The 20,888-nt window shown below is 40.6% G+C and overlaps 1 protein-coding gene across 3 annotated transcripts in view; it reads left to right on the top strand.

The window, feature by feature from the left end:
• The window catches only part of CUL2 (cullin 2), an 86,126-nt gene that overhangs the window by 12,350 nt on the left and 52,888 nt on the right, over positions 1-20,888 (top strand). For all 3 annotated transcript variants that reach the window (XM_008002789.3, XM_008002790.3, XM_008002791.3), the window contains exons 2-4: positions 6,780-6,920; positions 15,483-15,585; positions 17,813-17,907. In XM_008002789.3, the coding sequence (XP_008000980.1) occupies positions 6,802-6,920; positions 15,483-15,585; positions 17,813-17,907 (317 nt within the window). In that variant the 5' untranslated portion in view covers positions 6,780-6,801. The remainder of the gene's footprint in view (positions 1-6,779; positions 6,921-15,482; positions 15,586-17,812; positions 17,908-20,888) is intronic.

A 20,888-nucleotide genomic window follows, 5' to 3' on the forward strand; every position in this document is an offset into this window, starting at 1 on the left:
CAAAATCAATCTTTTGAGAGACTGTAACTTTTACCTGCTGAAGTTATCTAAATTGTTTATTTTTGCTCCAGCAAGTGAGTTCACAGGAACAAATCTCTTTATATGAAAAAAGTCGGGCTGGGTGCAGTGGCTCACGCCTGTAATCCCAACACTTTGGGAGGCTGAGGCAGGGGGATCACCTGAGGTTGGGAGTTTGAGACCAGCCTGACCAACATGGAGAAACCCCGTCTCTAGGAAAAAAAAAAATACAAAATTTTCCCGGTGTGGTGGCGCATGCCTGTAATCCCAGCTACTCGGGAGGCTGAGGCAGGAGAGTTGCTTGAACCTGGGAGGTGGAGGTTGCAGTGAGCTGAGATTGTGCCACTGCACTCCAGCAGCCTGGGCAACAAGACTGAAACTCCATCTCAAAAAAAAAAAAATTTCATCTGATCTTAAAAATATATATATATTTTTTATTTCTGCTATTAGTAATTTAAATTTTTGGGAGGTGGGCATTTGCCAGGCTATGTTAACACATCATATTTAGGGACAGTACTATGTGTTTTGTGAGCTCTCCTACAACTTTGGAAACCTAAAACTCACAGGAAAGTTAAGATTCTCAGAAGGGAAGAAGGTTAGTAACACCTTTCAGTTAGTAAGAAATGATGTGCTTTCTCCCCTAAATTTATGAAAATATTAATGATGTTTATGAGGAGTAGGATTTTTAAATTCCTTTATTATGGAAAATTGTAAACACATACAAACAAAAGAATACTGTAATAAATCCACATGTCCCTGTTATTTATCCTTAACAGTTATCAACTCATGAGCAAGCTGTTTAATTGTGAAGCGGATTTCAGACAGCATATCATTACATCTGTAAATATATATTTTTAATGCTATTTTTATTTCTTTTCCTTTCTTTTCTTTTTGAGACGGAGTGTCACTCTTGTTGCCCAGGCTGGAGTGCAGTGGCGCGATCTTGGCTCACCAAAACCTCCACCTCCCAGGTTCAAGCGATTCTCCTGCCTCAGCCTCCTGAGTAGCTGGGATTAGAGACATGCACCACCACACCCGGCTAATTTTGTATTTTTAATAGAGACAGGGTTTCTCCATGTTGGTCAGGCTGGTCTCGAACTGCTGACCTTAGGTAATGCGCCCGCCTTGGCCTCCCAAAGTGCTGGGATTACAGGTGTCAGCCACTACATCTGGCCTGATTTTTATTTCTTTTTACTTTATTATTACTATTATTTTTTGAGACGGGATCTTGCTCTGTTGCCCAAGATGGAGTGCAGTGGCATGATCTCGGCTCTCTACAACCTCCACCTCTCAGGTTCAAGCGATTCTCCTCCTCAACCTCCTAAGTAGCTGGGATTATAGGCAGCCACCGCCACACCCGGCTAATTTTGTTTTTGTTTTTGAGACGGAGTCTTGCTCTGTTGCCCGGGCTGGAGTACAGTGGCACGATCTCGGCTCACTGCAAGCTCTGCCTCCTGGGTTTCTGCCATTCTCCTGCCTCAGCCTCTGGAGTAGCCGCCCACAACCACACCCGGCTAATTTTTTTGTATTTTTAGTAGAGACGGGGTTTCACCATGTCAGCCAGCGGGTCTCGAACTCCTGACCTCAAGTGATCCATCCACCTTGGCCTCCTGAAGTGTTGGGCTTACAGGCGTGAGCCACTGCATCTGGCCCCAAATATACTCTTAAGAGAAAAAGGCAGATATATAACAATCTGAATAGTATACCATTTATGTAAAACAGATGAAAAAAAGATCATGTTTGTGTTATGTAAAAGGGAATAACAAATCACATATATGTGTAAAATACACCCAGGAACATATAACATTTATTGCCTCTGGCGATGGGAGGTGGCAGCCAGGGCGTACACGGGAGTGGTGGGAGAGAGACTGAAATTTCAGAATTTTATGCTAAACGACCGTGGGGATGTATTGATACTTATTTCCACCTCATCCCCATTAAATTGCTCTAAAATTTTTGGTAGGATTTTTATAATTCATTTTTAAATGTATAGCAACTTTATTGAGATATACATCACATACCATTCAATTTACCTATTTGAAATATATAATTTAGTGGTTTTTAGTATATTCCCAGAGTTTTGCAACTATCATCACAATCAACTTTAGAGCATTTTCATCACCCCGTTGGCAGTCATTTCCCATTTTCCCCCCAAGTTCCCTAGGCAACCACTCATCTACTTTCTGTCTCTATAGATTTGCCTATTCTTGATACTCCATATAAATAGAATCATACATTATGTGGCTATTTTGTGGCCCTCTTCATTCACTTAGTAGAATGCTTTTGAGAGTCATCCATGTGATAGTGTGTATCAGTACTTCATTTCCTTGTATTGCCAAATAACAATTTATTGTATGGATATATTGCATTTTATTTAACCATTTATCAGTTGATAGACACTTGAGCTATTTCAAGGTCCTTTATGAGTAATACTGCAGTGAACATTTGTGTACCAGTTTTTATGTGAATATGTTGTATTTCTCTTGGGAGTTTTATTTCTCTTTATACTTTCGGAGTGGAATTGCTGGGTCATATGGTAACTGTGTTTTATAATTCACTTTTGTAATTATTACTGACAGTCATGCATATTTAGAAATTATGCTGTGAGGAAATCAAATCTACAAGTGTTTTCAAATGTAACAAAAATGTTGCAAATATATTAACGTTGACATATGTTTTCTGGAAACAAGTAATTAAGTAGAAATTTTTATTTTGCAGTTTTTTAAAATGTGGAGCGTGTGTGTGTGTGTGTGTGTGTGTGTGTGTGTGTGTGTGTGTGTGTTTTAGGGCCCATAAGTGGCCCTAGCCACTGTACCTGTGTGCCTAAAACCCCATTGTTGGAAGGGTGGAACTCATAAGAAAACTAAAGGGGACTGGTGATTTCAGGAGATTTGGATTTTTGCAGTTACTTGATGGGACACAATCTGAGTGCTCATGGGAATCTTATTAAGGCACAGGAATGAAGAACAAGACTGATTTATGAGTTGTTTGACAGCTTGGGAGGTAGAAGTAGTGTGACTGTGGTCCTCTTTCTTCTTTGCTGTGTCTTTCACATCCTTATGTAAACTTTCCCTAAATGTTATTACTAAGCAATTTCAAGGAAACAAAGAAACTTAATTTTCCTAGTTATGTGAGCTTTCTGCTGGGGAAGCAGAGAATCTGATAGACTGTCTCAGCATACTTCCTGCTATTGGTTTGTCAGTTTTTGGTGTATTTCAGGAGGCTGGTGCTTCTCGCACCTTGGCTTCCAGATTTTCTGTCCATCCAAGCATGTATTGTAACTGTGTATTTTCCTATAGTACCAGAAATCTATCAGTCTCAACAGAGAAGTCAGTGTCAGTCTGATTCCACAAAGCAAAAAAAGTCTCTGCAACTGTTCAACTAATTTACAAGCAGTATGTATAAAATGATTCCATTTTATAAGAGGAGAAAGTGAACGTGAGGGGAGCATTGCCAGCTTTTTAGTATGCAGTTACAGAATTGTCCCCACTCTCAGAAACACTCAGGTAATTTCAGTTCAGAGTGATGAAGTGCTCTGATAGAGGAAAGTGTGGAGTTCTCAGATAATACCTATGCTAGGACACTTTACCTAGCTTAAATGGTCCAAGAAAGTTTCTTAAAAGCAGATGTAGGCCAGGCACAATGGCTCACACCTATAATCCCAACACTTTGGGAGGTCAAGGCGGGCGGATCACTTGAGTCTCAGGAGTTCGAGACCAGCCTGGCCAACATGGTGAAACCCTGTCTCTATTAAAAATACAAAAATTAGGGTGTGATGGCTCACACCTGTAATCCCAGGTCCTTGAGAGGCTGAGGCAGGAGAATCACTTGAACGCGGGAGGCGGAGGTTGCAGTGCACTCCAGCCTTGGTGACAGTGGAAGACTCTGTCTCAGGAGCAAAAACAACAAAAAGCTAATGGACCAAGTCCCAAGACTGTCAGTGGGAGTTAGGTGGAATGGGTGGAGGGGGCAGCTAAGGAAGAGAAGAGCACTTCAGGTAGAGAAAATAGGAAGGGTAAAGGCAAGTGTATGAATCAGGCTGATGTGTTCAGTGATCTCTAAGCAGAGAGAAGTTCCTGGATTATGATGTCACGGTAGGGAGTACCAGGAGGAGAGGAAGCTTGGGTGCCATGTTGCAGTTGAGCCTAAACTGAATACTGTCTATAGAAGGAAACAACAAACTTCATACTTTATGTACAAAGTAACATGGCCAACTTTTTGGCTTAGGTAGGTTATTTTTGTGTCTTTGATAAGGGCAAGGTCTGAGATTCTGATCTTGAAGTCAAGAACTTTGTTTTTGTCCGTTGTATCCTCAGAGCTTGGAATGGTGCCTGGCAAGGAGTAAGTATTCACCAGGTATGTTAGTGAGGCAGCATGGTTGCACACAGCAGCCGAGAGCACCGGCTGCAGCGCGGGTCTGAATCCTGATGCCACCATTACATAGCTTTGTGACCTTAAGCAAGTTTCTGAATCACCTGTGACTCAGATTTCTTATTCAGAAAATGGGGAGAACACGCCAGGCACGGTGCCTCATGCCTGTAACCCTAGCACTTTGGGAGGCCAGGGCGGGTGGATCACTTGAGGTCTGGAGTTTGAGACCAGCCTGGTCAACATGGTGAAACGCTGTCTCTACTAAAAATAAAAAATTAGCCGGGCGTGGTGGTGGATGCCTGTAATCTCAACTACTTGGGAGGCTGAGGCAGGGGGATCACTTGAACCTGGAAGGCAGAGATTGCAGTGAGCCGAGATTGCACCCTTGCATTCCAGCCCAGGCCGACATCAGCGAGACTCCGTCTCCAAAAAAAAAAAAAAGAAAAGAAAATGGGGAGAACAGTGGGACCTACCTGTCAGAATGTTGGAAGGATTAAATGAGTTTGCACGGGGTACTTAGACTAGTGCTTGACTCACAGTACACATAATGTAAATATTAACAGCTGTTACTATTTCTGCTGAGGGCCTAATTCTGAAACATTTGTGGGGCTACACAGGTATGGATGGATTCAGGAAATACTCATATGCACAGTTGATGATAGGATGTGGTAAACAAGGAAGGGAAGGAGGCATGGTTAATTCCCTTATATAGAGCTTAGGAAACTCAGTAAGTTCTCCCACCACCTCCTCTCCCACCTTCCCAACTTTGCACAGTAAAAAATCACTGCTAACCTGTTCTAGATAGTTCAGGAATGAGTTGAAGGCCAGGAGGTGGAGGCTTTGGTATGTTGAGGAAAGAGGATGTGATTCAACATGGCTTACCCTCTTTTGGATATTTGGCTTTTCTCTGATCTTTTTCATTCTTTTCCATGGAGTCTGTTCCTGAACTGTCTTCTCAGCTGGGAACGGAGAAGGGCCTCTCCCAGTCCGTGGCTGGTGGTGTGGCCGCCGTCCTCCCCACTCCCTTTGCTCGTTCTCTTTATGCATCATTCCCTCCTCCCATTCTCTGCCTCCCCTTTCCCCCATGGTGGGGGACAAGAGAAAAGATGTTTCATCCTTTTTTGGCCTTGGCTACAGACTAGGTTGGTGCCTCACAATCCTGCTAATGAGGGGAGACTTGAGGAAGGTTGTTAAAACATTTGCCAGAAAAATGTTCCTTTGAGCAATTAAATTTAACTTACAAAGTTTCTCTTTTAATTCTGATCATCTGATGTGATATTGAGAAAGATTTAGAATCTAGCTTGAACCAAGTTTCTGTAACCTTGGGACCCTTTTGTTCCAGAAACCAGCTAATTCCTAAATGCAGTTTGTCTGTGAGGCAGGAGTCTTTGAACTCCCTTAAAAGCTCATTCAGGGCTCACACCTGTAATCCTAGCACTCTGGGAGGCCGAGGCGGGCAGATCACGAGGTCAGGAGATCAAGTCCATCCTGGCTAACATGGTGAAACCCCCGTCTCTACTAAAATTACAAAAAATTAGCCAGGTGTGGTGGCAGGTGCCTGTAGTCCCAGCTACTCGGGAGGCTGAGGCAGGAGAATGGTGTGAACCTGGGAGGTGGAGGTTGCAGTGAGCCGAGATTGTGCCACGGCACTCCAGCCAGGGCAACGGAGTGAGACTTCGTCTCAAAAAAAAAAAGCCCATTAGGTTCACTGGAGCCAGGGGTTCCATGCTAGAGCCATGCTTTTCATTAGACCTGGGAAGTAGATATCCCAAGAATCTGGGAAGCTCTCCACTACAAACCTTAAGCTCTCCACTACAAACCTGACATTTCTTTGGAATCTTTTTTTAATCTTAAAAGGTCATGGGAATTTTATATTCTACTCCATAATTCATCCCTGTTTGGTTTAATATAAATGTAAATTTCTTCCCTAATCTTTTACCAAAACTGATGCTCCGGGAAGGTAAAACCTTTCATTTTCTTGTGTTTTCTCATATTCCCTTGCATGCTACCTCATTCCCCACTTTCAGGAGTGCAGACCACAAGGATTTGGGGCCAAAACCTTTCAGTTGAATGTCCTGCATTATTTCCCATGATGGAAGTTGGCTTGTTAAGTGGGTCCCCGTTTCTTTCCCTCGAGATATTAAATGAGGACTATAACTCTTTGAAATTATACCCTTGATCATAAATAATTTGTACTAGAAGCTTTCCATTTCCTAGAGTTTGTAATGAATGTAAATAGTCTATGAAATTTCTTGTCTGGATAGTCATGAAAAGATGGTAGCTTTCTCACTCCTTGCATATATCATGCTATTTAATTATGTAGTGCTTTAAAAACAAATAACTAAGCTTATGGAATTAATGCTAACTTTGTTATTGTTTTTAATTGACAGATTTCAACACTACACTTGCACAATGTCTTTGAAACCAAGAGTAGTTGATTTTGATGAAACATGGAACAAACTTTTGACGACAATAAAAGCTGTGGTCATGTTGGAATATGTCGAAAGAGCAACATGGAATGACCGCTTCTCGTATCCTTTTAATGGCAGCTCGATCAGTGTTCTAAAATTGATAAACTTGTTGAAAAGTGAGAAGATGTTCAATGTTATGGAGGAACTTTCCCATGTAACTATTTTCTAATATATTATTATCTATATTTCCAAGTTTGTCACCTCTTTTATGGCAATCAGTATTTGATAACCTTTCATTCAACAAGTATTTATTGAGTACTTAGTATCTGTCAAGGACTACTTTAGGCTTTGGGAATATAGTTGGTAAACAAAAAAAAATTCCTTTCTATTATAAAAATAGAAACAGACACTAAGCAGGTTAAAAAAAAATCTAATGTCATTGCTTTTAAGAAGAGGTCGTGATAAATGAAAGCAGGATAAGGAAGTGGGGGAGGCTTTAAGTACCTGTGTGTGTGCTGCTCTTTTAGAATGGGTGGCCAAGGAAGGCCTCCCTGAGGATGGTGACATTAGAGCAGAGACTGGAATGCAGCGAGGGAGCAAGCCATGTGATTTTTGGGGGAAGAGTGTGCTTGGTGGAGAGTGAACAGCAAGTTCAGTGACTGGGGTGGAAGTGTTTTTTTTTTTTTTGGAGACGGAGTCTCGCTCTGTTGCCCAGGCTGGAGTGCAGTGGCGCAGTCTTGGCTTACTGCAAGCTCTGCCTCCCAGGTTCACAACATTCTCCTGCCCTAGCCTCCTAAGTAGCTGGGACTGCAGGTGCCCACTACCATGCCCGGCTAATTTTTTTGTGTGTTTTTAGTAGAGACGGGGTTTCACCATGTTAGCGAGGATGGTCTCGATCTCCTGACCTCACGATCCGCCCGCCTCGGCCTCCTAATGTGCTGGGATTACAGGCATGAGCCACCACACCCAGCTGGAAGTGTGTTTTTCATTAGATCGCCTACATTTGTGAATTGAGAGCTTTATGTAACAATGCAGATTGGTGATTTCTCTAGGATGCCCTGAAGCCTAGTTTCCTGCATTCCTCCGTGACAGTGATCTGCTAGACCTAACTAGTGCTGCCCTCTCTAGTAATCTTCTGGGGCTACAGAAGGGCTGCCCTCATTATATGGGGCATACATTCTTTAGAAAAGCTCTGATTTCATAAGATAGTGGTTCAGCTTGTTCTCAATGCCTAATTCAGTTGTTAATATTAAGCTGAATGTGGATGCAAGAACAGTAAAGTTCTTTAGACCAACAGAAAACCATTTAATTCCTTACAACTCCAGTAGGCAGTAAGGGAAGTTTGTTAAGCCAACTATGTTCTGGGCACTGAAGACATGTAAAAGGGTGATGACATTTCGGAAGGCTTCATAGTTTGCAAAGATCTTTTATATTTTTTGTGCTATTTGATATCTCAAGTCCATCAGATCAGTGGTGCAAAAATAATCACTTGACTGTAACAGATGAGGAAACTGATGTCAGAGGTAAGGGACTTACTTGTCCAGGGTCACACAGGTAGTAATTGATGGAGCACAGACTTGAATATAGTATCTTAAGCATCCAATTTCCCATGCTTTCTAGTATATCTAGAGGATAACCAATGCAGATTCTGCCTTTGAATTAGATAGCTAATCTTTCTGTGGAACCTTATGGATTGGGGCAAGAATCTTAATAAAAGTTGAAAAAGTGTTGCTACTTGTATAAGTGTTACTACTTGTGAGATTGGTCTAGGCATGTTTTTAGGTGCTTTTAAGGATATTTTAACTAAAGGAGCAGAGAGGGAAGAGGAGTTGGTTATAGATGACTACAAGACGAGCAAGAGGAGGGAAAATGAACAGGAGGTAAAGAAAAAATAATTAAAATGTGTTCCTCATCGTTGTACAGAATTGACAATTTCTTGGTTTTTAAGTGGTTTTGAAATAGATTACGTCCCTGGAAAGTGACCCCTTCAGTCACTTTTATTTCTCTGATGTTACTTGTTTGGTCCATCTAATATGGTTTAGTTAGTCTTTTTTTTTTTTTTTTTTTTTTTAATCTTTACTTTTTAGAGACAGGGTCTCACTCTGTCACCCAGGCTGGAGTACAGTGGTGTGACCACAGCTCGCTGCAGCCTCAACCTCCTAGGCTCAAGAGATCCTTCCACCTCAGCCTCCTGAGTAGCTGGGACTACAGGCATGTACCACCACACCTGGATGATTTTGTTAATTTTTTTCTAGAGATGAGGTCTCACTATGTTGCCCAGGCTGGTCTTGAGCTCCTGGGCTCAATCACTTCTCCTACCTTGGCCTGCCAAAGTGCTAGGATTACAGGTGTGAGCCACCTTGCCCAGCTGGTGGCTGGGCCAGTTATTCTTCACTTGATCCTGAATTTTCTTTTCCCCCAAAATAAAAAAAAAGTCTGCAAAAATAATGATTAAAGAGTATAGACCGGGCACGGTGGCTCACGCCTTTAATTCCGACACTTTGATAGGCCGAGGTGGGTGGATCACGAGGTCAGGAGTTTGAGACCAGCCTGACCAACATGGCAAAACCCTGTCTCTACTAAAAATAAAAAAATTAGCCGGGCGTGGTTGTGGGTGCCTGTAATCCCAGCTACTCGGGAGACTGAGGCAGGAGAATTGTTTGAACCCTGAGAGGCAGAGGTTGCAGTGAGCCAAGATTGGGCCTGCACTCTAGCCTGGGCAACAAGAGCAAGACTCCATTTCAAAAATAAGTAAAAGGCTATGTTACTGATTGTTATAAGGTAAAATTCCATCATTTTTCCTGTTATTTTGCCCAAGAATATAAAATTCACTTCTGACCCTTAATATCTTAAGTAGAAATTTTAAGGGCCATACAATGTAAATATTTTGAAAAGGAAAAAACAGGTCCCCCCACATTGTTTCAAATATGCATTATTATTTGAACTTTTAGCATGCATTTGTGGGGAGTGTGGGTATATATATAACACAAATATGGACAAGTTCATAAAATATACTGTTCCACAAATAATTATAATGCAAGCAATTATGTTGTCAATAGAACATTGAACAATAAAACATTGTCAACATTCACTATAACCCCCCCGAAACACGTGACCCTCTAAGTTCACAATCCCACCCGTTTCTCTAGGAACTAACTACTATCTTGATTTTTGTGCCTGTTGTTTTTGTGGTTCTTTTTTTTTATTAGACATAATGCAGTGATCTCAGCTCATTACAGCCTCCACCTCCCAGGTTGAAGTGATTCTCATACCTCAGCCTCCTGAGTAGCTGGGATTAAAAGTGCCCACCACCATGCCTGGCTAATTTTTGTACTTTTGGTAGAAATGGGGTTTTGCCATGTTGGCCAAGCTGGTCTCGAACCCCTGAGCTCATGTGATCCAGGCACTTTGGCACTTCCGAAGTGCTGAGATTACAGGTGTGAGACATGGCTCCCAGCTTTTTGTGGTTCTTAAATGGTGAATTTTTTGATTCTTGGACTTTATATAAATAGAATAAATAATAATGGTGAATCTTTTTTTTCTTTTTTGTGGCAGGGTCTCTTGCCCAGGTTGGAGTGCAGTGGTGTGATCTTGGCTCGCTGCAACCTCCACCTCCTGGGTTTAAGTGATGCTCATGCCTCATCCTCCCGAGTAGCTGGGAATACAGGTACGTGCCACCATGCCTGGCTAATTTTTGTATTTTTGGTAGAGGCGGGGTTTCACCATGTTGGCCAAGCTGGTCTTGAACTCCTGATCTTAAGTGATCCCCCCCTGCCTCGGCCTCCTAAAGTTCTGGGGTTACAGGTATGAGCCACTATGACCAGCCAATGGTGAATTCTTTGATTTTTGGACTATGTATAAATAGGCTGTATCTGGCCCTGTTCTGGTTTACTTTTACTCAAGGTTTTCTCTCTTTTAGTAGCTGTTAGGACAGATTTCCAGACTCCAGCAGCATAATGTAGACATTTTTCTACTTGAGGAGAAGTGGCATCTAAAAGGTTATAGTAGGTCCAAAGTGATTGTTAGGGGAGACTTAATATTGTCTTCCCTCAATGTATTTCTTCCAGGTAGGAAAATGAGTTCATCCTCCCACCATTTAAACCCAGGCATACTGTTGTCTTCATTTGTTGTTTTTGTTTGTTTGTTTGTTTGTTTTTTCCTGAGACAGAGTTTTGCTCTTGCTGCCCAGGCTGGAGTGCGATAGTGTGATCTTGGCTCATTCCAACCTCTGCCTCCTGAGTTCAAGCGATTCTCCTGCCTCAGCCTCCCAAATAGCTGGGATTACAGGCATGTGCTATCACACCCGGCCAATTTTGTATTTTTTTTAGTAGAGACAGGGTTTCACCATGTTGGCCAGGCTGGTCTTGAACTCCTGACCTCAGGTGATCTACCTACCTTGGCCTCCCAAAGTTCTGGGATTATAGGCGTGAGCCACCACACCTGGCCATCATTTCTAGTTTATATTCTATCAGGCATCTCTTTCAAACAGACCAATTTTGATGTCATTTGAAAATATTGAGGCAGGTAATCTGTATCCTTGACACTTTTCACAAGTGTTAGAAGGAGAAGGTCTTAGTAGCCATGGAGTCTGTACATAGCAGCCCATCATTCTTCCTTGGATTTTACTGATGGGGAAAGATTTTATCTATAGTCAGGTGTGTTTGGTGCATCAGCAACTGCCTCACCCTATTCTAAATTGTATCAGGCTAATTGATATTTGTTCACATTGATTCACTAGCTGTACACTTGAAAATTTTCGATTTAATTAGTATTTTTTATCCTTGCTTGCTAATTCATGATTTCATAGATACCGCGTTTGTATTCTTTCTCATTAGAAATGTCAACAAATCTGGCGGGGCGCAGTGGCTCACGCCTGTAATCCCAGCAGTTTGGGAGGCTGAGGCGAGTGGATCACCTGAGGTCAGGAGTTCGAGACCAGCCTGGCCAACATGGTTAAACCCCATCTTTACTAAAAATACAAAAAAATTAGCCAGGCATGGTGGCGCTCAACCGTAATCCCAGCTACTCGGGAGGTAGGCAGGAGAACTGCTTGAACCTGGAGGGTGGAGGTTGCAGTGAGCCGAGATTGTGCCACTTCACTGCCTGAGCAAAAGAGCGAAACTCTGTCTCAAAAAAAAAAAAAAAAAAAAAAAGTCAGCAAATTCCTTTTTACTGTTAATTTAATTTAATTTTTTAATTGTCAAATCCTTTTTTGGTTGTCTTACCATTTTCAATTTTTAGATAACCTTTACTTTTACTCCATTGCAAAACTCTTACCGTTTTTGACCCACAGCATAATAGAGTTCATACTGTTAAATCTCAAAATTAAGCCCAATCATAGGAAACACCTTTTAATAGAGAACATGAAATAAAATAAATAACTTTGCTGCTGATTAGGACTATCTTTTGGTTGCAGCTAAGAGCTTTCATTCTGGAACAGCTTAGTTTCTGATTGAGACATTTTTAAACTGGAAAGTTCATAAATAGAAGAGTTTTTGTATTCTGGCTCCCTAAAAAATGACTTAGGAAAAGATAAGTCTAGTGAAAGAGTGTTTAAGTTGAAATCTGACCTCTAGTTATTTTGTGTTTTGTTTTTTTGTTTTGTTTTTTTTTTTGAGATGGTGTCTCACTCTGTTGCCAGGCTGGAACGCAGTGGTATGATCTTGGCTCACTGCAACCTCCGCCTCCCAGGTTCAAGCAATTCTCCTGCCTCAGCCTCCCGAGTAGCTGGCATTACAGGCATGTGCCACCACACCCGGCTAATTTTGTATTTTTGGTAGAGACAGAGTTTCACCATGTTGGCCAGGATGGTCTTAATCTCTTTTTTAAATTAATTAATTAATTATTTATTTATTTTGAGATGGAGTCTTGCTCTGTAGCCCAGGCTGTAGTGCAGTGGTGCGATCTCAGCTCACTTCAACCTTTGCCTCCTGGGTTCACGCCATTTTCCTGCCTCAGCCTCTCCAGTAGCTGGGACTACAGACGCCTGCCACCACGCCTGGCTAATATTTTTGTGTTTTTAGTAGAGATGGGGTTTCACCATGTTAGCCAGGATGGTCTCAATCTCCTGACCTCGTGATCTGCCCACGTTGGCCTCCTAAAGTTCTGGGGTTACAGGTGTGAGCCCCCACGCCTGGCCTCGGTCTCTTGACCTTGTGATCCGCCTGCCTTGGCTTCCCAAAGTGCTGGGATTACAGGTGTCAGCCACCATGCCCAGCCAACGTTTTTTGTCTTTTAAAGTGTCTTTGTCTATAATCGAATCATAGCTGAGTGTTGGAGGTTGAAAAGCTCATTTTCATAGGTGTTCTTCATAAGGGCTAAACATTTCCTGGTTGGTTTGATATTTAAATAGGTTAGAGAAAAAGAACATATTTAATTGGTTAAAATTATACAGTGGTTTGAAACTCAAAACTATGGTGAGTTAAAACATAAACTTTAAAATTTTATTAAGGTGGATTCACTCCATTAAAAAAATACGTATATTCTGGAAGAGTCCAACAGTGCAGAAGTACTATGTATGGAATGAAGTAGGAGAGTCTACCTGTACCACCTCTCTTGTGTAGCTCCTTTCTCCTTAAGCTGGAGATGTGACACAAATCCTTCCAGTAGATTTTGTTTACATTTACATGCAGTGGATATATTAATTTTGGCATTGTGAGACATTTGGGCACATAATTAACATATGCAAAAATCATGGTATTGAATAGTTTTAATTTTTCAGTACCAATTAAGTCATATCTTTTAGAAGGAAGTGTGTATATGGCTTTAGGAAGACATAGTTGGAGCAAATGACATCATTATGTTGTATGAAAATTCTAGAAGTAGGTATTCAGAACCATAAGACATAATCTTTGTTAAAATGTCCACATAGTCTTTGTTACAAAGTCTACGTAATCTTTGTTAAAATGATTTAATTACTAATTATTACTAAAAATAAGTAAAGCTGGGTGTGGTGGCTCATACCTATAATCCCAGCACTTTGGGAGGCCAAGGCAGAAGGATTGCCTGAGCCCAGGAGTTTGAGACCAGCCTAGGCAACATGGTGAGACCCTGTTTCTACAAAAAAATTTTTTGAAGTAAAAATATAAATAAAGCTTAAAAATATATAAATAGAACCGATCAAAAATTTATAAATAAGTAAATAAATGTGGAGAGGGCTGCTTGTGCTTTCTGGGGTAAGGGAGCATGTGAGACTGATTTTCCATCTCCTTTCCTTCGGTAGGATTTAATAAATCATCATGTGCTAGGAACTGTGCCTGGGAGCTGGGAGTATGGAGTTGCTGAAGGATAGGCTAATGTGGATGGGAAAGGTATAAGTAAATTTTACTGTATAAAAATAAATTTTGTAGAATAATATATAAAGTGTTGGGGGGGACATAGAGGAGGAAGAATTTGCATCCTTATTTTTAAGTTAACGTTTTTATTTCACAGTATTTCCTAATCTTTCTATTAAACGTAAACACCTGACTTCATCCTGAATCATCATCCTTATTATCAGTTTGTATCAGCATCTTTAGTTAGGCTGATCTCAGGTTGCTCATAGGTCCTTTATCTTCTACATTTGGTTAGTGATGGGCAGTTTTTAAAGTACTTTAACATATATGAGTTTATTTGGGTAAACTATGGAGATGTCAGGGAAAGGTTCCTTATCTTTACCTTGGAGACACTTGGTGGTGGTCATCGTACCAATCAGATGGCATAGCTTTATCATGGAATAGTCCTGGAGTATAACCACCTGGAGGTCCTGACCTCTGTGTTGCTCTGGTGTCAGTGTTCCTGTGGACAAATGAGCTGTTACCCCCAAAATGCCTTGTCACAGTGGTTGGAGGCAGCATATGAAACACCTAGTTCCCAGAATCATAATCTAATACCGTGTCTGGCCCCAAAGTTGTAAATGGGCTTTGCCTTAAGTCTTATCTTTTGTTCTTCTTGGTCTATAATGTTTCTAATTATTGGAGATGTTGAGAAGATCCAATAAAGCAAAGAATATTAAAAAAAAGAAAAAAAGGAAAAAGGAAATGCCACCCCAGAGAGGCTAGAAAACTTGGTGAAGATCACTAGCTAGTGAAAGGTAAAGTTTCAGGCCTTACTTCTTTCCACTCCTGTTATCAACCTCCGGTGAGACTTAGCAAGGTACTTAGTTGATGTTCAGAAACTTAATTGATATTCCTATTCATGGTATATTTCTTCTGATAGAATAACAGTAGAGTATCCTAACTGCTATGATGTAGGAGGCTGTGTCAAATGAATAATTTTTGTTTAGTTTCTCAGAATTGCTTAGACATATCTGCCTCTTGTCATATTCCATAGCCCCTCATTGATACTATGCTAATATCCATTCTAATATAAATATTATTTTGTAGGATTCTGGGTAATTTGAATTTCCAGAAACTCCCTCTGGATTTTAACCTCTCTGATAAGAACCGTTTTCCTTACAGTATCTTCAAATAATTCTCAGTAAATACTTGTGGAACAAATAAGTGAATGAATCTTATAGTGCTTTTTAAAGTAAGCGTGGTTATGTATTCTATCTTTGTCATATATATAACAGTATTATGTATATTATAAGCTAAACCATGGAAAGAAGTAATGTTTTTTCATTTTTTAATGCCAAACAAGGTAAATCTCATTATGTTTTAAACTTGTCTCCAATAAATATGAAAACCTTAATAATTTAACTAGAGATATCTATGCTTTATGTGTGGCCTATCCTGAACCCCTTGGAGAAAGACTTTATACAGAAACTAAGATTTTTTTGGAAAATCACGTTCGGCATTTGCACAAGGTAAGCAATGATACATACATGATATAAATATGTTGATAGTTGTGTACCTTACTAGTATACTGTTTTCCAGTGTAGAACTTTTATCAAGGTGAGCTTGTTTTGCTGCTGCTGCTGCTTTTTAAATTTTTTTTATTTTTTTATTTTTTTGAGATGGAGTCTCGCTCTGTCACCCAGGCTGGAGTGCAGTGGTGCGATCTCTACTCACTGCAAGCTCCGCCTCCCGGGTTCACGCCATTCTCCTGCCTCAGCCTCCCGAGTAGCTGGGACTACAGGCGCCTGCCACCACGTCTGACTAATTTTTTGTATTTTCAGTAGAGACAGGGTTTCACCATGTTAGACAGGATGGTCTCCATCTCCTGACCTCGTGATCCGCCTGCCTCGGCCTCCCAAAGTGCTGGGATTACAGATGTGAGCCACCGTGCCCAGCCTGCTTTTTTTAAATACAGGAGTAGGTAGGAATACAGACACACACCACCACACCTGGCAATTTTTTTTTCTTTTTTTTTTTTTGGTAGAGACAGGGGTCTCACTGTATTGCCCAGGCTGGTCTCAAACTCCTGGGCTCCAGTGATCCTCCCGCCTTGGCCTCCCTTGTTTTTGCTTCTTAATCGGCATTTAAAAAATATATACATATTAAGATCTTTGAGTCAAGCACTGTGTTGTTAGGGAAATCAGTTGACTTGTTCAGCATCTTGTAATTAGTAAATGAAGGACAGGGTCAGCTCAGAGTTTGTTGAGTTTTAAAACTCATAGGAATATCCTATTCCTCTGGATATTGTTTAACACAGCCAAATTTTCCCTTGTTTTTTATTCGTATCTCTTGGTAAATCTCTGTCTTTATTATTTTCAGCTTTTTAGCTGCCTTTCATATGCTATATAAAGTCTTCCCAAAATCTAAAATTAAAGAGAAATGGTAAACGATGATAGAAGCTGTCTCTGTGACCAGTTTTTTGATTAGTATGCTACACATAGAGGGGCAGCATCACAGACATGATCTGTGTATAAACAGTGAATTTCGCAGTATTTTGCTATAGACAGCATTTCTAACTTAATTTAGACTACTGATCTAATCAGGAACTGGGTGAGATAATTTTGTGCCTGCGTAAGAATCTTCACTTTGCTTTTTATTAGCTGTTGTAACCACAGGCAACTCACTTAACAACTACCTTATGGACTGAGTTTTGTCTGTCTTTATCTATAAAATGGGAGTAAAACAACACAGTTTATTTAAACTGTCTAACCCTGCACGTGGTCAGGAGTAGATACTTTTTTAAATAGTAAGAATTGGCCTGGTGTGGTGGCTTATACCTGTAATCTCAGCAGTTTGGGAGGCTGAGGCAGGAGGATCATATGAGGCCAGGAGTTCAAGACCAGCCTAGGCAATATAGTGAGACACTATCTGTACAAAAAGAAAACCAAAAACTCATAAGTAAGGCACAATTGATTGTGTGCTGTTTCCCTGAAAATACTGGAAAATGCTCTACTTTTGATTGTATATGGCATGTGCATTTTAGTGTTCTAATGTGATCGTTTATCCACTTATGAAAGCGCTTTTGATAGCAAGTGTGTTAAAGTGGTCTTAAAGTGTTTATGTTTAGTATGTTAATTTAAAGTTCTACTATTGTCAGCTAGTGAGCTTTGGTTACACCATAAATGATAACTATGTAAGACATTAATAATTTTTTTGCAATTTTATATTTTAGGTTACATTGTGTGAATTTTTTTTTTTTTTGTGAGAGATAGAGTCTTGCTCTGTTCCCCAAGCTGGAGTACAGTGGTAGGATCTTGGCGTGATTGAGTTCAAGTGATTCTCCTGCCTCAGCTTCCCAAGTAGCTGGAACTTACAGGCATGTGCCACCACGGCTGGCTAATTTTTTTGTATTTAGTAGAGATGGGGTTTCACCATGTTGGTCAGGCTGGTCTTGAACTCCTGACCTCAGGTTATCCGCTTGCCTCTGCCTCCCAAAGTGCTGGAATTACAGGCGTGAGCCACTGTACCCGGCTCACTTTATTCTCTATTATGGATGTTTCACTTTCATATTGAAGACTCACATCATTCCCAGTTGTTTCATTTTTAATAAGTGTAGTTAATATGTATTGTGTAAATGTAATTTATACAGTTTTAATTATGTAAATTATTTTAGAACATTAATTTTGATACATTTTATGGTTCACAGTGAAAATGATTATTGCTTTTCAAGTAAAAATATTTTTCCTCTTTATATAGAGAGTTCTGGAGTCAGAAGAACAAGTACTTGTTATGTATCATAGGTACTGGGAAGAATACAGCAAGGGTGCAGACTATATGGACTGCTTATATAGGTGAGTGTGCCTTTAAAGTCTAGACAAGCTAAGCAGCGTTGCCTGCATTCAATAGTTGACAGGATAATTTTTTTATTATCTATTTCTCATTCACATGTGCAGAACTAAAGCATCCTCTCTGACATGGACTTTTCTCTGCTATGGGGAAAGGTCTATAGTCAGGGTAGGGTGGGTATTTAGGAGCCAGGGAGTGTGTGGAATGTTCTGTGAAAAGTAAAACTGTACTCAATTGCATGGCTCTGTTTCTTCTGATTGTTTGCAACCTGTAGCATGTGTTTAATCTCAACAGAGGTCAATGTGAAAATTCAACTTGCTTGAAACTTAGTGGGAAAATCTCAGCTCATGTCCCCTCAATATGTTCTTATTTGGCTCTAGCATTCAGTATTTTATGTTTGATGCAAACGATGTTAGATAAATTACTGGGTTATTTTCCCCTTGAAGTTCTGCATTCCCCATGCTCTAGGCATATTGAATTACTTGTAGTTTCATGATGGCCCATGGTCTCTCCCATTTTCCTGCCTTTCCTGGTGCTGTTCCATCTGCCTGAATTGCTCTCTCTTTCTTTTTCTATTTTTCTTTCTTTTATTTAGTCCTTTTTTTTTTCTTTTTTTTTTTTGAGGCAGGATCTCACCTAGGCTGCAGTGTAGTAGCATGATCTCAGCTCACTGCAGCCTCAACCTCCTGGGCCCTAGCAATCCTCCCACCTCAAACCCTCTTCTCCCCAGTTGCTGGAACAACAGGTGTGCACCGCCATGCCCAGCTAATTTTGTTTATTTTTTGTAGAGATGCTGTCTCACCATGTTGCCGAGGATGGTCTTGAACTCCTGAGCTTAAGCAGTTCTCCCACCTCAGCCTCCCAAAGTGCTGGGATTACAGGCATGAGCCACTGTGTCTGTCTAAATTAGTACTATTAAATTGGTGCTACTTATGAACTTTTAGTCAATGTTGCAGCATATTTAGTATGTGTGTGTAAAATGATATGAGTAGTTAGTATCTCCATTGTTTACAGAGGAAGAAAGCAATGCTGAGAGCATGATTTTGTTGAAGGTCACTCAGCTAATGAGTCGCAAAGGCAGGATTTAAACCCAGATCAGTCTGAATCCGAAGCCCATCCATTTAACTACTTAATTCTACCATAATCTTGTTCCAGAAACATGCTATTTCACTTAAGTAGATTCTACTCTCAATCTTTTTCTTGTATAGGCATACTTTGGAGATGTTGTGGGTTCAGTTCCAGACCACCACACAATAAAGGGAATATTGCAATAAGACAAGTCACACAAATTGTTGGGTTTCCCAGTGCATATAAGTTATGTTTATGCTATACTGTAGTCAAAGTGTGCAGTAGCATTGTCTAAGAAAATGTGCACAACTTAATTTAAAATTACTTTATTGCTGGAAAAAAAAATGCTATTGATCATTTGAGCCTTCAGCAAGTTGTAATCGTTTTGCCAGTCTTCTTGCCTGGGTGTTGAGGGCTGCTGACTGATCATGGTGGTGGTTGCTGAAGGTTGGGGAGGCAATGTGGCAATGTGTCCGAATAAGACAACAATGAAGTTAGCTGCATCAGTTGACTCTTTCTTCACAAAAGATTTCTCTGTAGGGTGCAATGCTGTTGGATAGCATTTTACTTGCAGTAGAAATTCTTAAAAAATTGGAGTCAGTCCTCTCAAACCCTGCCACCACCTTACCAGCTAGACTTACATGATATTGGAATCCTTTGTTGTCGTTTCAACAGTGTTCATACCATCTTATTAGGAGTAGATTCTATCTCAAGAAACCACTTTTTCATCCATAAGAAGCAACTCCTTATCCATTCAAGTTATAGCATGAGATTGCAGCAATTCAGTCCCATATTCAGGATCCACTTCTGAGTTCTCTTGATGTTTCCACAACATCTCCAGTCACTTCCTCCCCTGGAGTCTTGACCCTCTCTAAGTCATCCATGAGGGTTGGAAGTGTTAACCAAAATGAGTGACTGAGGCAGGTATCTCAATCAAGGTTTATTGAGCCAGCTTAAGGATGCACCCAGGAAAATGCAAGGCACAGATGCATCTGTGGCTGTTTTGTCCAAAGAGGTTCTTAGGAGGTTTAGTGTTTGTACATTTTCCTTAAAACATGAGGGGTGGTGGCAGTGAGGCAAATAATTATCTACTTGTGAGACTAATTAATGCCCAGTAAATCTACATTTTATATAAGGTAAACCTTTGAAGAAAAAGGGTATAGAGGAAGAAAACAGTTGTTCAGACATCTCACGGAGAGGTAAAGAATGATTACTGTCATCTTGCCTTTGCTCTGTGCCTGGGAATATCAGCTAAGAATTGACACTTACCAGGTGGATGCTAACAGACCTTAGGTTTTAGGAACTAGACTTTAGATTACAGATCTGGAGTTATAATTGACCTGTCCATGTGTTATGGGAGGATTTACATTTTAACAGTTTCGAGGCTGGCAAAGAATTTACGTATGAGTGACTTTTTGAGGGGGGGTAGTCATAAGGAAATGGCTGAGGTTTTTTGCCTTACCCTAGGGGTCTGGCTAATATATAATGTTTCCACACAAAGTTGTAACAGTTATCCGTCCAGGAAAAGGATGACCATTTAGCATGACTCAGCCTCCAAGGTTAAATTCCTATTTTGGCATAGGAATTTTGGGAATCCTGAGATTTTATTTCCCTTTACAGAATTGGCATCTTCCAATCACCTGTTCGTAATGATATTTAGACCTTCTCCCATGAATCATAAATGTTCTTTTATTTTATTATTAATTTTTGAGACCGAGCCTCGCTCTGTTGCCATAGCTGGAGTGCAGTGGCACAGTCTCGGCTCACTTCAGCCTCTGCCTCCCAGGTTCAAGTGATTCTTCTTCCTCAGCCTCCTGAGTAGCTGGGATTAGAGGCACGTGCCACCACACCTGGCTAATTTTTGTATTTTTTTTAGTAGAGACAGGGTTTCACCATATTGGCCAGGATGGCCTCGAAC

Source organism: Chlorocebus sabaeus, chromosome 9 (genome assembly GCF_047675955.1).
Source record: "Chlorocebus sabaeus isolate Y175 chromosome 9, mChlSab1.0.hap1, whole genome shotgun sequence".
In the NCBI taxonomy this organism is placed as follows: Eukaryota; Metazoa; Chordata; class Mammalia; order Primates; family Cercopithecidae; genus Chlorocebus; species Chlorocebus sabaeus.